This window comes from Gossypium hirsutum, chromosome A02 (genome assembly GCF_007990345.1).
Source record: "Gossypium hirsutum isolate 1008001.06 chromosome A02, Gossypium_hirsutum_v2.1, whole genome shotgun sequence".
Classification (NCBI taxonomy): Eukaryota; Viridiplantae; Streptophyta; class Magnoliopsida; order Malvales; family Malvaceae; genus Gossypium; species Gossypium hirsutum.
In genome coordinates, this window is record NC_053425.1 from 26,459,188 (window position 1) to 26,477,214 (window position 18,027).

The 18,027-nt window shown below is 32.9% G+C and overlaps 1 protein-coding gene across 1 annotated transcript; it reads left to right on the forward strand.

Moving 5' to 3' along the window:
* Positions 1 to 9,228: 9,228 nt before the first annotated feature.
* On the forward strand, positions 9,229 to 11,980 carry LOC107951041 (signal recognition particle 14 kDa protein). The gene is made up of 4 exons (XM_016885928.2): positions 9,229 to 9,476; positions 9,723 to 9,816; positions 10,253 to 10,362; positions 11,501 to 11,980. Exons 1-4 carry the CDS (start codon positions 9,474 to 9,476, stop codon positions 11,651 to 11,653), a joined length of 360 nt encoding a protein of 119 aa, XP_016741417.1. The 5' UTR covers positions 9,229 to 9,473; the 3' UTR covers positions 11,654 to 11,980.
* Positions 11,981 to 18,027: the final 6,047 nt, after the last annotated feature.

The following is an 18,027-nucleotide window of genomic DNA, read 5'->3' on the forward strand; positions in this document are numbered from 1 at the left end:
TGGAGACACCATCTATATGGCGAGAAGTGTCGAGCGTTCACTAATCACAAGAGCCTTAAGTACTTGATGACTCAAAAAGATTTGAACCTAAGGTAACGACAATGGTTAGAGCTAATAAAGGATTACGAGTTGATTATCGACTACCACCTGGGAAAAGCGAACGTGGTTGCCGATGCATTGAGTAGAAAATCATTATTTGCGCTGAGAGTAATGAATGTCAGTATGGCTTTGTCTGATGTTGGTTCGGTTCTAGTAGAGTTGGGAGCTAGATCTATGTTTCTTCAAGAAATTCAAGAAGCTCAGAAAGGTGATGAGAAATCGCAAGTCAAGAAAACTCAGTGTGAGTCAGGAATTGAATCAGATTTTCGTATTGGTATTGATGGATGTATAATGTTCAAAGATAGAGTTTGTATACCCAAGGACAATGAGCTTATTCAGAAGATTTTGAGAGAGGCACATAGTGGTTGTTTGTCCGTCCACCCAGGCAGTATGAAAATGTAAAATGACCTTAAGAAAATGTATTGGTGGTCGGGAATGAAAAGAGACATTTCAGAGTTTGTGTCTAAGTGCTTAGTGTGTCAGCAAGTAAAGACTGAACACCAAGTACCTTCGGGTCTACTTCAGCCTATCATGGTCCCCAAATAGAAGTGGGATCGGATCATTATGGATTTTGTGACGGGTTTACCGGTAACCCCGAAGAAAAAGAATACTGTTTGGGTTGTTTTGGATAGGATAACCAAGTCGGTACACTTCATACCTATGCATACTGACTACTCCCTTGAGAGATTAGTCGACTTGTATGTTTCCGAGACTGTGAGACTACACGAGGTGCCCACATCAATTATTTCAGATAGAGACTCGAGATTTACCTCGAGTTTTTGGAAAAAGTTATAAGAGGCATTGGGAACAAAGTTGAGTTTTAGCACACCTTTCCATCCGCAAACCGACGATCAGTCAGAGAGAGTAATATAGATATTAGAGGACATGTTACGGTGTTGTGTCCTTGAGTTCCAAGGCAGTTGGGAAAAGTATCTACTGTTGGTTGAATTCACCTATAATAACAGTTATTAGACAAGTCTGAAAATGGCGCCTTATGAGGCTTTGTATGGGCGAAAGTGTCAAACGCCCTTATATTGGACTGAGCTCAGAGAGAGTCAGGTTCACGGGGTCGATTTAGTCAGAGAGACTGAAGAGAAAGTTAAAGTAATTTGTGACTGCTTGAAGGCCGTCTCGGATAAACAGAAATCCTACGTGGATTTGAAATGAAAGGAAATTGAATTTCAAGTCAGTAATAAGGTATTTTTGAAAGTGTCCCCATGGAGGAAAGTCCTTAGATTTGGTAGAAAAGGCAAGTTGAGTCATCGTTTTATAGGGCCTTATGAGGTTATTAAGAGAGTAGGACCAGTTGCCTACCGATTAGATTTTCCACCAAAATTGGAAAAGATTCACGATGTGTTTCATGTGTCCATGTTACATTAATATAGATCAAACCCTTCGTATGTGATTGAGCCGATAGAGGTTGAGATTCTTCCGGACATGACATATGGTGAAGAGCCGGTCAAGATTTTAGCCTGAGAAGTCAAACAATTGAGAAATAAGAGTATTGCACTTGTGAAAGTTTTGTGGTGTAGACATGGAGTCGAGGAAGCCACATGGGAACCCGAGGAGAATATGAGAGATCAGTACCCGAACTTATTCGCCAGTAAGATTTTCGGGGACGAAAATCCCTAAGGGGGAGAAATGTAAGAACCCGATTTTGGGGCTAGTCAGAATAGTAGTCTCAGGACCACAAATCTGAAGTTAGAGAAATTATTTTATTATTATTATGGATTCATAGCATGTTTATATTAGTACATGAAAATTTTGGTGAGTTAATTTTGACGTTTGTGAGCCCAATTGCGAAAAAGGACTAAATCGCATAAAGTGCAAAAGTTCTATTTTGATAGCTAAAGATGTTAAATAGCTAGAGAACCAAAATTGTGGGTCTTTAAAGGGCAATTAGACCCTTAGACAATAGCTTGACCTGTCATGGGAGACAAATTGGAGAGGTTAAAATTAGGTGAAGCTTAGGTCACCAATTTTGACTAGTTTTATTTTTAATAAAACAAAAAGGAAAAGCCATCATCTTTTCTCTCTTCTTAGCCGAAAATGTTAGCCATTGTAGGGGTTTGAAAGCTTCAAAACTTTCAGCAAATTTGAGCCCTCTCAAGTAAGTGATTTTGATAGTTTCTCTTAATGATTTTTACATTTTTGAGACCCTTGAAGCATAAGCTTTCAAATGAGGGGTATATCTTGAAAAATGGTTCAAGGCCTAGGGTTTTCCATGAGAGAATTTAGGGTGTTTTCTAAAGTTTTATGGAAGAATATGAGTCTTAGTTGTGTAATAGACAACTTTTGTGAATGGTGTTACCATGAAACACCTAAAGGGACTATTTTGTACAAGTTGTAAAATAATTGATAAATATGTGAAATAGAGAGAATTTGGATTTTTATAAGAGTAAAAAGAGTTCAGCTAGGCCTAAGATGCGAAGAAATTCGATAAAAATTGATTTTCGAGCATAGGGGTAAAATGGTCATTTTGCCAAAGTCCAAGGGCAAAATGGTCATTTTACCGAAGATGTGAATTTTTAATTGCTTAATTTTATTTAGTGATTAAATAAGTGCATTTTTCTATTTTAGATCAAGAATTGCCAAATCCAAACTTAGACAAAGGAAAAGCCAAGCAAATCGACTAAACCGACTAGTCGTATACGTTTTGTAATCCAAGGTAAGTTGTATGTAAATAATACAACTACATTACTAATGTATGTGTTGAATTGTATTTGAATTAATATAGCATGAATTGCTCGATTATGGAATTGAGATGGTATGAAGATAATAGAGATAGTAGAGTTCCTGATTGAACCTAGGGAATAAATCGGTTATTCATGCCGTGACGTTTGGGTCATTTGTGTGTGAGCTAGTGTAAGACATGTCTGGGACATGCATTGGCCACATTATGAGAGCCAGTGTAAGACCATGTCTGGGACATGGCCTCGGTATTTAGATGAGAGCTAGTGTAAGGCATGTCTGGGACATGCATCGGCCTCGAGACGTAAGCCAGTGTAAGACATGTCTGGGACATGTATCGGCTGCGAGATGATAGTCAGTGTAAGACCATGTCTGGGACATGGCATCGACTTGAGATATGAGCTAGTGTAAGACCATGTCTAGGGCATAGCATCAGCACCTTACCCACGTCTGAGGCTTAATGAATATCCGGTAGTATTGCAAATGGTTCAATGGTGAACGTTATATTCTTAAGCTAATGAAGAAAGTATAACCGTGTTGTGAGTGGTACAGGTGTCTAATTGGTACGTATGAGATATGAGCTCATTGAACAATATGTGACTAGTATGGATGGTAATGAGTAAGTTATGCTTATGCCTGCCTTGGTATCATGAGAATGTGGATCATTGATAAAATGTTGTTGTTATGTACTTATATGCAACTTACTAAGCTTTTATGCTTACTCCTTTTCCTTTCCATTTCCTTATAGTGCAGCCTAACTAGCTCAAGGATTCCAGAAGTCAGAGATATATATCACACTATCAACTGAAGCATCTAGTATAGTTGGATTTATATTTTTGAATATGGAATGTATAGGACTTAGACTTTATTATTTTATGTCTTTGAGAATTGGCCAAATGTGTTGGCCTGGGTTGGAAACCCTTTAATTTGTAATAAGTTTTGAATAACAGTAATATTCATTTTGAATTTATAAAATATGCATTCTTATGGTTGAATGAATGTCTATTATGGCCGATTTAGTTATAGTAGTTATACTTGTTTCGATATTGGTTGGTATTTGTATGGAACTATATATGTAAGGGTGGCAATGAGGCTTGGTAAATAGCCTTATACTGTCCACACGGGTAGGCACACGGGCGTGTGTCTAGGCCATGTGTAACACACGGGTTGCCTCATGGGTGTGTGATTTAGTCATGTGTCCCCTACACGTAAAAATTTCAAGTTAGTATGCATGGTAATAAACACACGGGCAGAGACATGGCCGTGTGTCTTAGCCGTGTAGAGGACACGGCCCAGCATATGGGCGTGTGCCTTGGCCGTGTGACATTATGAGCATGCTGACATCAAAAACAGAATACCCAGGTTTTTACACACAGGATAAGACACGGGCATGTCGTGGCCGTGTGAGGGACACGAGCCAATGACACGGGCGTGTGTCTGGCCGTGTGAAAACCCTGTAGGTGTAAATTAGAAATTAATTCTACATGGGTGTGGGACACGAGTGTGTCTTAGGGTGCTTAGGCCGTGTGAGCCGCACAGGCCATCGGCACGACCATGTCGAGTTGGTCACATGGGCGTGTTGCCCTTCCATACAGGCATGTGCCTTGCTTTAAGGACAAAACTTTCATAATTGGTTTAAGGACCCGGTATAGTCCCGAATGGTTTTCAACGGTTGATTTAGGGCTCGTAGGCCCATAATAAGAAGCTTAAGTAGAATTTAAAAAAGTTTTAAGTTTGGATCGAGTCTCAGTGACTTGAGATTGGTTGTATGCATGAGATCAAGTTAGGTAATGCCTTGTGCTCCTCCCCGACCTGGGTTACGGGTATAGGGTGTTACATACTTTGATTTATTTTACCTTTTCATGGACATAAGCACGTTTCCAATTGAGTACTTACCGTTTCAATGTATTTCATTAAGATTAAACATAATATAATTCAATCATAAACTTGGCAGAAGCCCAAGCACCAACAACAACACATGTTAACATAATTGAATATAATTCATGTGAACTTAACATAAATAACCATTATACTTGAGAATGATCCAATTGGATTTATCATCCTTCATAACATACCATGTTTTCCATGTATCATCATTTCAATAAGTTTCATACAGACATGTTTTGGTTCATACTAAACACTTACCATTTCATTTGCATAACACAAAATACATAAACATAACATTTACCATAGTCATAAGCTAGTGATTAAACACATAACTTAGCAATATCATCACATGGTAAGATGTGGTACATAAACATAGCATCACTTAAATCATACCTTTCAAATCATGAATATTCATACTTTGATCATTGGTACATCATACCTTTCTATATTTTTTGTAATGAAGTCAATCGAAACCCTTACCGGAGCTTACACAAGTGTGGTAAATGATGTTCGAAACCATCATGGTCGAAACCATCCCTTTTCATATTCAATGAACACTGTAAAGACGATTGAAACCCTAGTACATCTTTCATATTGTGCCATAGTCTAACTATGGTCTTACATGTGTATTGTCATGGCCTTGCCATGGTCTTACGCTCATAATGCCATAACCCGGTTATGGTCTTCTCATTAGAATGCCATAACCCGGTTATGGTCTTCTCATTAGAATGCCATAACCCAGCTATGGTCTTACATATATATATATATATACACTGCCATGGACCAACCATGGTCTTACATCTGAAAAACTACCATAGCCTCACTATGGTCTTATCTAAACATTGCCATGGTCCAACCATGGTCTTGTACATTTTTATGTTGTGCTGCCATAGCGTCTCATTTGTTTCTTTCAAGCTGACAATTTTGATTCACATAAATACACAAATAAATAATAATTTATCAAAACAGTAATTAATTGAACTAACTAAGTTACGAACTTACTTGGCTAAATTGCAGAAATGACAGTTTAGGGGCATTTTGGTACTTTTCCATTCTCCTCGATTTTCCACTTGATCTTGATCTAAATTAATAATTTCATTCAATTTATTAATTTAGATGGTAAAACAATTTATTTATGTTAGTCATTTTGACATTTTTACAAAATTATCCTTAACATTTTACTTTTATTCAATTTCATCCCTGAGCCTAATTGCCAATTCATATCAGATGAATATTCATTGTACCCATTTCAGCCCATTTTTGCAATAATTTTAACAATTTAGTCCTTAATCAGAAAATTCATCAAAATTACTTAACAAAATACTTTTAAATCTCAACCAACATTTCATATTCATCATTTAACATCTAAAATCACAAGGTTCATCAATGACCATATTCAAAATTTTTAACAGTTTCAAAATTGAAGGTACGGGCTAGCTAGACCTAGTTGCAAAGGTCTCAAAAACATAAAAATTATTAAAAACGGGGCTAAAACCACATACCAATTTAGAATTGAACTTGCCAAAACCTCCATGCATAAAAAATGGCTTCTTCCTCCATTAACAATTGGTGGAGAAAGATGGTAAAATATGATAAAGCATTTTGATTTTATTTTATTTTATTTAATTGACTAATTATCACCAAATGCCAAGCCATGTTCATCCACTATACTCTAAATTGGTTGAATTACTAATTTAGGCCCTCATTTCATGCTTTTATATCCAATAGATACAAATAATGCTATAACCATTAAATTTTACATCTTTTACAATTTAGTCCTTTTTAATTAATTAACTATCGAAGCGTTAAAATTTTTCAACAAAACTTTAATACCACCTTAATGACACTCCTTAAATATTTATAAAAATATTTACAGCTTGGTTTATAGAAACGAGGTCCTGATACCTCATTTTCTAAAACCACTTGACTTTAGAGTCTTACCACTTGAACTTTATAAATCGCTTATATAACATAAATTATCAAATCGAAAACCTTTTTAAAACCATATTTGACTCGTAAATATTAAATAATAATATTTACAAACTTACTCATTGGATTTGGTGGCCTTGAAACCATTGTTTTCTATACCACTGAAAAACAGGCTATTACATGTGACCCCTGTTTTGCATGTTTGCCTTTATCTTTTGAAAATGTTACAATTTAATGCTTGTTTGTTCTCAGGTCAATTCTAGAGCTTAAGTAAGATTATATAAGACTTGGAAAAAGTTTTAAATGGTATTACATGATTGAAATGATTGAAGTGTTGAAAAAAATGGATGTTTTGGAAGCTTTGAGGCATATTCTCGATTAGTAAAGGTGAAGATTTGAATTATAAAATTATGATTTTATATTCTACTCTATGAGACTTTTACAACGGTATATCATATTCTTAAAATGGTTGAGTGATGAATGAGAAATTGATGCTCAAAGTAAGCCATTTGTGAATGGTTAGATATCAAGTGTGAGAGATTATGCATAGTGAGTTATGATTCGAAAAGTTGGTATGAATTGGGACGAATTAACCGACTCGATTTGGAATATAGTATGCTAACATGTTATACTCTTGAACTAGTTTATGGAACTTATTTAAATGAAATTGAGTGGAATAAATAACGTTCTTAGCGGTATGTTTTGCATAGGTATAATTATTGAGTGTTTTCATTAACTTATTCGTGTTGATATTGAATTTGTAGAAATACCACTGAGTTGATTACTTAGTGTACGATTTGTTTTCTGTGCACAGGTTAGGATATATTCAAGATTCTAAATTTCGATTCTAGCATCCATAGAAAATCCCGGACTCAACAATGTTGGTGTATTTATGCTTTTGAATAGTTTGGCATGTACCTATCTAGTTGAGTCACTGTTATTATATCTTTATGTTTACATGAACTTGAGTAACAAATTAGTATTTATTGAATTTAATTAATAGTATTATTATTTGCTCATAAGTAAGTTATTTGAATTGTAATGTGTATTCATATATCGATTAATTGTAGTTGCTCTGGCAACGAATGTGGCACACTGTAGCTCAGACCCAATGATTAGGTCGGGTATGGGGTGTTACCAGAAAAACGCTTGTGAGTCACCAACAATTGTCAAGTGTATATTAGGGGATGTTAACAATTTATTACCAGTTGAAGATTTGAACTTGAAACTTCCAGGAGATGATTGCCTTATATAACTAATTGCAGAGAAAGTATATCATTACTTTCTCAAATTGTTTTCCCTTAAATTTTATCACCCCTTGAATTCCTTTTGAACCCCAATTTCTCTTCTTATTCTTCCTCTTTTCACATCAGAGCAATTTTATTTTCTTGACTAGAATGCAACCCATCCCAAAGGTAATCCTTCATTCTCTAACTCTCTTACTTTTCATGTTTCGTTAGATGCTAGAGTTAAGATAGGTACGGTGGATAGAGTCAGTGGTTGTGGTGGTCGAAATCAGAGGGGTCGAGGTAGTAGGTCTATTATAGAAGGTGGCGAAAGGCCAGGAAATTGTAGGAATAGTACGCCAGTTGAACCTTTGTTTTATAGTTGCACAACCACCTAAGAGGAGATGGTTAAACACTTGGCAGCCAGGGGAATCAGGCTGCCAAACTTTACCTACGATTTTGAAATCATAGAAGGGGAATGTCGATTGAATAATTCAAATGACGAGTTTATCCTCCCACTATACTTGTTAGAGGCAGTCTTCCACCTTCCTCCACATCCTTTCTTTTGTATGGTGTTGAACGATTATAGAATCGCACTAGGACAACTTGTTGGCCTTTCTTGGTAGACACTGGTGGCATACTTCATTGACTGCAGTAAGCATTATGAGCCTCCCTTCATTGGCGTATTCCAACATATTTACTAATTAAAGGTCATCACCCAATGGGCCTTGATTGGAATGGTACATTTCTATACACGTAAAGGCCACGAACCCATTATTCGTAACTGGACTTTAAAACTTCACTTGAATTGCCACAAATTCATAAGGGTAAGGAGGAAAATTAATAGCAGATTCGGCTTTCGCACTAAGTGGTCCATCCCTCAAGAATGCACTTGTCTCCAGCGGCAAGTATTCAATTCCGACATCTCTAAGGCATAATATAACGATAAAAGTTGGGTCGTACATTGAGGCTGGAAAAACTACTTATAGTTAAGAACATTTTTTGATATTGTCTAGATGGACAAAGCCCCAATAGTGGTGTGGGGACGAGACGATGGTGGTGGGGGGTAGGGAGTGGGAGAGGGATGAGGCGGGACGAGGTGAGGGGTTCTAAAACTAGGATCAAGTTGAGAACATTTGTAAATTTTAAAGGTTAATTTTTAAAATTATAATTAAATTGATATAATATATAAAAGTTGAAGGCTAAATTTGTTGTTTACTGATCTTTTTAAACACCAAGTAGCTTATTGTTTGTAGTTTTAATGAAAAAAGCTAAAATGACAAAACTATGAAATGTAACTACTTAAATTATAAATTTTTTATTTTAAATACATAAAATAATTTGTTTTAATTAAATTATATTTTAGTTTACAAAGCCGAAACTATACGTTTAAGATGAAAATTTCCGAAACTATACGTTTAAGATGAAAATTTTTACTTTCACCGTAGTTTACGGCACGACAAAGCTTTTCAAAAGTTTAATGGAAACCGTAATGCTAAACTAACCTAAACGGAGGTTTAGATTGAAAAAGAGCAACTGTACTCAATTCTTCTCTTGCACAGCCATTTGCTGCCCGGCTATCTTCTCTACAAATATCCGACTATCTGTTTAGGGATTTTGGATCTCAACCATAGTTCAATCATGGTAATCCTCCATATTTCTTCTCTCCTTTATTTATTTTAATGGGTGATTCATCTTCTCTCTAATTTCAACAAATTCAACAAAAAAATTGGTAGCCTTAAGCACCAAGGATATTTTGTTCAATTCAAGGGAATGGAGTTCATGATTCACTTTTGAATTCCGATTAGCTTTTGAATTTTCCCCTTCATTTGATCTTATTTATGTGATTTATGCTGGTTTTTATCTTTGATTTTTTTTCCCTTTTTTAAGGTTCTTCTACAATCAGACCCCTTTCTTAATGAACTTACGAGCATGTTTGAGCGAAGCACTGAGACAGGCTCTGTTTGGGTTACTCTTAAACGATGTAAGAATTTCTCGATTTCTTTAGGTTTGGGGAACTTGAATTTCAAGCAATGGATTTGGATTTCAGAAACATGTATATTAATTGATTTGTTGGGAATTTGAAATTAGTATTGATATTTGAAATTCATGGCAATCATGACAATTTTTTACACATAAACTATGCATTTAATCCTCACAATTTATACTGAACCACAGGTTGAGTGATGAAAGACTTGTATCATGTTTTCGGTTAACACCATTCTAGGGTTCAATCCTTGGACAATCCCTACTCCTTCCATTATATATATATATATAAAAGAATCTGACATTTATTTAACAAACGAAATTCAAATCTAAAATTTGAAATTCTTGTTCCCAACCGCAGCGGTATCTTTTTCTCTTGGGATGTTTTCTATATCGGATATTCATTAATGCTCTTAGATTCTCATGTTCAATAGCATCTTTAAAATCGAAGGCTCAAAGGAACAAAATGAAGACTGCTGAACAACCCATTGAATATCGATGCCTTGTTCGTGCAACTAATGGAAAAAAGACAATTTCTACTTCGGTATGCCCTTTTATCCTCAGTGTTTAGTTTGATATTTGGTTTAGAAATGGATGAAACTATTATTTTTAATTAAACCTTGTGGGATGGATGCATTGGTTGAGTCAGTGGAATTGCTATTAAGTATGAGTATTTGTTTTTGTATGCACATATAAACCAATGGCAATCTTCATGGTAGAGTAAGATATTTCATTTGCAGACTCCCTTCGGAGCTTATAATTCCAGTATGATGAATTAGATAACACCAATGTTAGGTCCAATATGCATTATGCCTGATGTATGCTGGATTGCTCTTATATACGAGTCTTTGTTCTTGTATGTGGCAAATAAACTCATTATGACCTCTTGGGAGAGTAACACATATCCATTGCACTCTTGATTGATTTGATTGGATTAATCACTTTGCATTATATATATACTTTCTTCATACGAAGAGAAACGTAAATGTTAGCTGTAACCTGCTAGGTGATGACAAAAAGGCTTCCAGTAGAATTTATGTTCTTTTTACAAGAACTGGGTTCTTACCTGATATCTAATAGTTTAGGGTTCAATCAGAAAACTGGTTCTTTGCTTATATGGCCCTAACTAGTGCATGGTAGGCTCCCAAATGATCGATGCTCATACTTTCTGTTGAACTTGAAAGGATGTCGGGAATGAAGATGGTCTTTAATCCATCTTGACTTGGGTGTAAGTGCTGGATACTGATATGCAGACATGGGTATATTCAGTTTTTTAGTAGGTTTTTGACTTGTATTTGGAGGATCCTTTGAGAGTCAAAACTCGTATCCTTGTACCCGTATCTATATATGCATTGAACAAGTGTTTGTCATCCCATCAAGATATGACAGACTATTACGGTAGATTATCCCTTGTATAATTTTCTCACGTTTTTTCTTGAAATGTAAAAAATTGCAAGAAATATCATTGTACAATGTATCCCAAAGATTTTTCATATGTAAAATACAAAACAGGAATGATTCCTTAATAGCATTCAAATGGAAATCGTTACTTGTGGAATGAGCTATTTGTTACATGCAGGCTGAAATCGGGTGGTATTATGGAGGCAATACTAGTCTATTTATTCTTGTGAAGTCTATCGATTCTCGAGCTGACCTTGTTCTAATGTGTTTTTGTTGGTAAGGTGGGAGCAAAGGATCACCAGCGTTTCCAAGCTTCATATGCCACCATTCTTAAGGCCCACATGACTGCCTTGAAGAAAAGGGAGAGAAAGGACAGGAAAAAGGCTGCAGAGGATAAGAAAGAAGGTGGTTCAAAGAAGCCGAAAAGGGCTTGAAGGGCTTTACTCTTTCCATTGCCTTCAAGCTGTCATCATCACCTAGAAAATGCTTAGGTTCTTTGTTTTTTCTTTAAAAAACCAAAATGAAATTTCTTTCAATTTAAGCTCATTACAGTGATTACACTTGGAATTTTGCTTGAATTCCCCTTAGGTGTGACTTCAATGGTTCCTTCTTTTATTTTCAATAGGTTGATAAATTATATGAATTTACAAGAGATTTTGGTATTTTGCCTTTAATCTTCTCTACAAGTCGGATTGTACGGACAGCTACATCAGTCCTTTTCCTAGATACCGGATCTTAAATGGATTACTCTATGAATCTGATATTTTGTGTGGATGTTGGTTAGGATATTTCTTGTTTGGAAATGGTGACATTTATGATCTAGCGAATTATAAATTTGAGAATATGAATTATCTATACTGTTATTTTAAGATTTAAGTGTTTGATTGAGTTATGAGTTAATTCGATATTAATTCAGTTTGGAAAACTATTACATAGTCAAAATTTAAAACAATTATTATGGTGTTTTGATTTTTTATGTATAGGATCTATGAAAATGTAAATTAAACACATCTATGATAGGATTTGACTTTTTAAGACTTTTTTTTATATGAAAAAGAAAATGTCAATGTTTGAATTAGTGTTTGATTTCATATTGGATCAAACTAGAATAGGATTATGTACATTCACATTATGAGAGGGGTCATTCAACTTATCTAAATAGATTTTATGTTTATGTATGGATTCTTATGTCATTATATTTCATTTACCATTAGGAATAGCGTAATTGAGTTTTTTTTTTTTTACATATTTCTCATTATTTAGAACTCTATTGATATATTTCTTTTCTTTTTCTTACATTGAATGGAGAAATAAATAAGTTTATATAAAAATAAAATTACTCGTAAATGAACACTTTTTTAAAAAATGACTTGAGCTTTTTAAAATGATAAGTTAATTTATAGGAAAAAAGATTTACTTTTCATTAAGCTGTAAGTCATTTTTTTTGCAAAAATAAAGACTTCAACATATTAATCAATGTCTTACTATTATTATATATATTAATATCATTTATGTAGGATGATAAAAAAGTCTCAAATCCAACCAGACATTTTGAGTAGTTTGGACCATGAATTAGTTAAATGAGAAGAAGAATGAAAAATATTATTAAATTAATGAAATTCAAAATGGTTATATATTACTAAAATTGTTGAAAAATTAAAATATCTGATTGAATTTGACTTTTATGAGATGGTCATGGATGCATAAAATCTTGATTTCAAAACAAGAAGGGATTCGATTCATTAATTTGTGGACCAATCCACCATTTCAAAGGTCAAACTAATCTTTTTTAATTAAAAAACTACATTTTAAAAATCAATCAATTTTCTAATACATTCCTTCATATATAATCTTGGTATTTTAAAAATATTTTTTATATTCATTTTCATCTTCAAAATCATTTCTTTTCTAATATTCAATTTTCAAAATTTACAACTTTTTTTTAATATCCATAATTTTTAATCGCAAGTTTTAATTTTCTTTTTTCTTAAATTATTTTGGATTACAATATTATCCTGTGATTTAACTTGGAGAGAATGCCATTTTGATTTGTTAGGTCATAATAATTTTTTTCAAGATTATTTCATTTTAATTATTTTTGAAATTTTATTTGTATAAATGTTTATTTATTTTAATTTATCTTTGTTTAATTTTTTTTTATGTTAAATGAGTTTTCACCATATTATTTTTTATTAACTAATTTTTCTATGCCACTAAATTAATGTTTAAGAATTTAGAACAATTGAATAGTTCATCACAATATTTGCTCTTAGTGATCACCTTAAGTTAAACTTTTGTCACTGTAAGCATTTTTAGTATCGACTACCTTTCGTCACATTTTTCGAAAATAAATAATTCCTTATAATTATTTAAAAAAATTCATGGTATTATTTACTTTTAGTGACGAGTATATTTCTCGTGCCAGTAAATATGAGGGGTTTGGAGGAAGAGTTTAATTTCGGTTAATGCTTATTTGGCTCTGAACTATATCAGTTTTCCCACTTTAATATTTGGAAGTTTTTTTTTTTCACTTTGTACTTAAGCTATCATTTTTTTAAATGATATAGCCCACGACAAAAAAAAAAAGTGATTGACACGTGATGCTAATAGAATGTGCCACATCACATTCTTTTATTTTTTTAGTATTATATAAATTATATAAATTAAAAATAAGACAACATATAAATAATTACGTTTTCAAAAAAAATTCAAAGCTTTTCAAAAATAGTTTTAGGAAAATCTAATATATAAATGTAAAATCTAAAAAAATTGAAATAATATATAAAAAATTCAAAAAAGTACACAATTTAAAAAAAGTTTAAATTTAAAAAATTACAAAAACCTCAAAGTTTTCAAAAATATATATTTTAGAAAAATTGTAATTTTTTTTTGCAAAACACCTAAAAATATATCATAAACTTTAAAAATTTTAAAAAAATTACATGAAAAACTTAAAAACTGAACAGGTTTAACTAAAAATATATAAATTCTAGAAACTGAAGTTTTAAAATGTTTAACTGAGTAATTGAAAAAAAAGAAATATCTATATTCTAGAAAAAATGTAAATATTTTTCAAAAATAAAAAATAAAAAAACTCAAAAATATATAATTTCTATAAAAATTCTTAATATTTTTAAAATATTAAAAGTTCAAATAAAAAATTGGTCAACATTGGTCAATGTCGACCAACATCGATTCTAACCACTTGACACATGTTTATAGGCACCACATTTTTTAGCTCGGGAATTCTCAACTTTCTTATCCAAGCCCATGGCTTGCACAATCATCTTTTCTTTTTCCAGCTAGACCGACAAATATTTTAAGCTTATGCAAAATTAGCTAAACTTAGAGTTCATCTCTCATTCCTCGAAGGAAATGCTTGCAACTCTCATATTCAATTGGCACAAATTTGAGAGCATACTTGCTAAGTCACAAGAGCTCTTACTCGTAGTTGAATGCCGACATATAACCTTTTTTCAACATCATAAATTCTTGCTTTCAATCTTCCAGGTACAGTTTACTGACATAATTATTTTGAAAATCAGACAGGAAGAATGTCCAAGTAACTTGATCAGTTGGCACATGTCGGGTGATTGTTAACCACTATTGATATGATTCTTCCTTTATAAGAGATACCACACAAGTGATGTAACACCCCTAATCCACATCCATCACCGAATTTGGGTTACAGAGCATTACCGGACTTTACAGTTCAACATCATAAATTTTTGCTTTCTATCTTCTAGATACAGTTTATTGACATATTTTGTAACACCCCTAACTCGTATCCGTCACCGGAATGGAGTTACGAGGCATTACCGAAAAAGATACAACTTTCATACATTCACATAATCACTCAGATTATATTTGAAGGCATAAATTTGTAACTTCAGTTTAACAATTCTTGAATCATGACTTATAAGCTTATAACATAAACTGTATTAACATATCTTCCAAAGAAATCAATATTAGTTCTATTACTATAGCTTTATGCGCATAGTACATAAAAACATGAACCATTTTGCATGCCTAATATCTAAGTCATTATATTAAATTATTAAGCCAAAAGACAGGTTAAATCATTACAGAAACATAACTAAACATACCCAATTCATACGACCACAAAATGAATTACGGTATACTCATTCTTTTATAATATACTTAACCATTAATACACAAAGCACAAAATAATTTTATTAAATTCGCATATAACCATTTTGTTATCTTATAGCATGAATTACTATTCATATGGTCAATTTCCAATGCAATAGCCGAATATTAAAACATGCTAAATACATATGCTTTATTCAATGTCTACTTTCATTTTACTCTATTACTTTACACGCATGTAACATTTCATATAACCAAACCAATATGTCAATCATAATTTGCATTTCACATCAAACACATCACAAATATGTATATATACATATAACATAACAAACGCTTGTCTAATGCTATAAAGTATCAAAGCCGAATCTAAACATGTTAATATCATCTTTCTTGCAATGTATCGAAGGTCATACATAAGACCAATCCATTGAATACAAATTCGACTATGCACACACACACACACACACACACACACATATATATAGCCAAAAATTTATATTCAATTCGCAATGTACCATTTATTCAACTTAAATACTTGCATTTCCAACCTAAATGACCATTCCATAATCAATAACTCATTTTTTTCCCTACTCAATTAACCACTTATCTATGACAAATCAATAAACAATTACCACATTTCACATAATAATCCATTTTCAATCTCAATTGCCGAATACATCCATCCATGATATCAAGCATATCTCACGCATATCATATATCATTAAAATACACATTACCTTTGAACATGATCAAGCTACAACCATTCATTAAGCATATGACTCAACCATATATCCAACCATAATTTCACCTATATGCCATAATCGGATATACTTTAATACCAAATCACATAATAACACCTTAAAAAAGCATATCAACAAAGTTCACATATATTTATCTATGTATAAACCATAGACAAATCACCAACCCACAACCAAATAACCATAATTTGATCAAACCTTGAAACCGAACTTAACAAAATAAACAGCTATTTTTGCATCGCTTATATATATATATACACACATACCAAAATCAAACATATCCAAATATAATCTAGCCTATACATTCCATAGGTTCAAAATTCAGCTTATAAAAAATACCGAAAGCAGTTGATAGTGTGTTAGACTTTGCTGACGATCCCCGAGCTCGTAACTAGTCTCCAAAATCTATAAAACAGAGGCAAACATACACAAACAGTAAGCTATCATATCTTAGTAAGTCATAAGGAAATAAATTACTAAATTATACATGTCTTATACATAATTTCACATTTCATTAAAATATCATTTGTATTTAATTATCACATAATTGAATGCACAATTAACCTTTAGTATAAACATGTATTTCACAGTTTTACTATTTCATACATATATCTTTAGTCCGAAACAACCTATACTCAATCAAATATACATAATCAAGATTGTATCTCATGAATCATCTCATGTATATTTATAATTTGTAGTCATAAGGCCGAATATAACCATTCATATAAGTTTGCACATAGATCACAAATATGATATCACTTATACATAACATTTGGCCGAATATACTTTTCATATACACATATATTTTCATTTGCATCATATATAATTTGTATCACATATCAAATAGTCAACTTACCTTATTTTCAAATAGACAATTTAACAATCACATACATAATCACTTTAGCTCGATTACACATTCGATCATAACTTATCATTGCCCGTTGAACCATTCGAAATTGAAGGATACTCGGATAATCACACATATCATACAATGCCAACATCCAAGATGTGGTCTTACATGTAATCACATATCGATGCCACTGTCCCAGACATGGTCTTACATGAATCAAATACGATGCCGATGTCCCAAACATGGTCTTACACGTAATCACATATCGATGCCATTGTCTCAGACAGGGTCTTACATGTAATCACACATCGATGCCAACGTCACAGACGTGGTCTTACACGTAATTACATGTCGATGCTAACGTCCCAGACCTGGTCTTACACGAAAACACATATCGAAAATCCTATGTCATGACATATGTATCCTAGCTATTCCTAAGGTTTGTAGGGGGCTTTCGGATGTCGTATCTCGGTCGAATCGAGTTTGTAAACATAGCTCCCAAGCATATACACATTCGACTACCACATATATACTTTCGCATAATTCATTCCAACATATATAACTCTTATTTATTTAAAATAATCAACATTTGTTTGCTTATAAACTTACCTTGGACAATGATAATCGGAACGGGACGATTATTCGACAACTTTGGTTTTCCCCTGATCCAAATCTGATTTCTTTAGTTCTTGATCTAAACATATTCAAATTAAACTCATTCAAACATAATTCCATTCAATTTAGTCCAAAAACACATAAATGGGAAAATTACGATTTTCCCCTGACATTTTAGACTTTTTACAAATTAGTCCAAATTGCACAAAACACAAAACATACAAAATTTGCACACACCATGCTTAGGTCGAATGTTACCCATGCTCATACAAGTCCATACATTTTATTTATTTCACATTTTAGTCCCTCAATTTATTATTGTTGCAATTTAGCTCTAATTACTCAAATTCATCAAAAATTCCAATACAAAATATATTAATCCAAAACATATCTATCCTCATTCATTATCTAACGTCACAAACCTCAATTATTCATCAACGAAATAACTCAAAATATTCATCAAAATAAA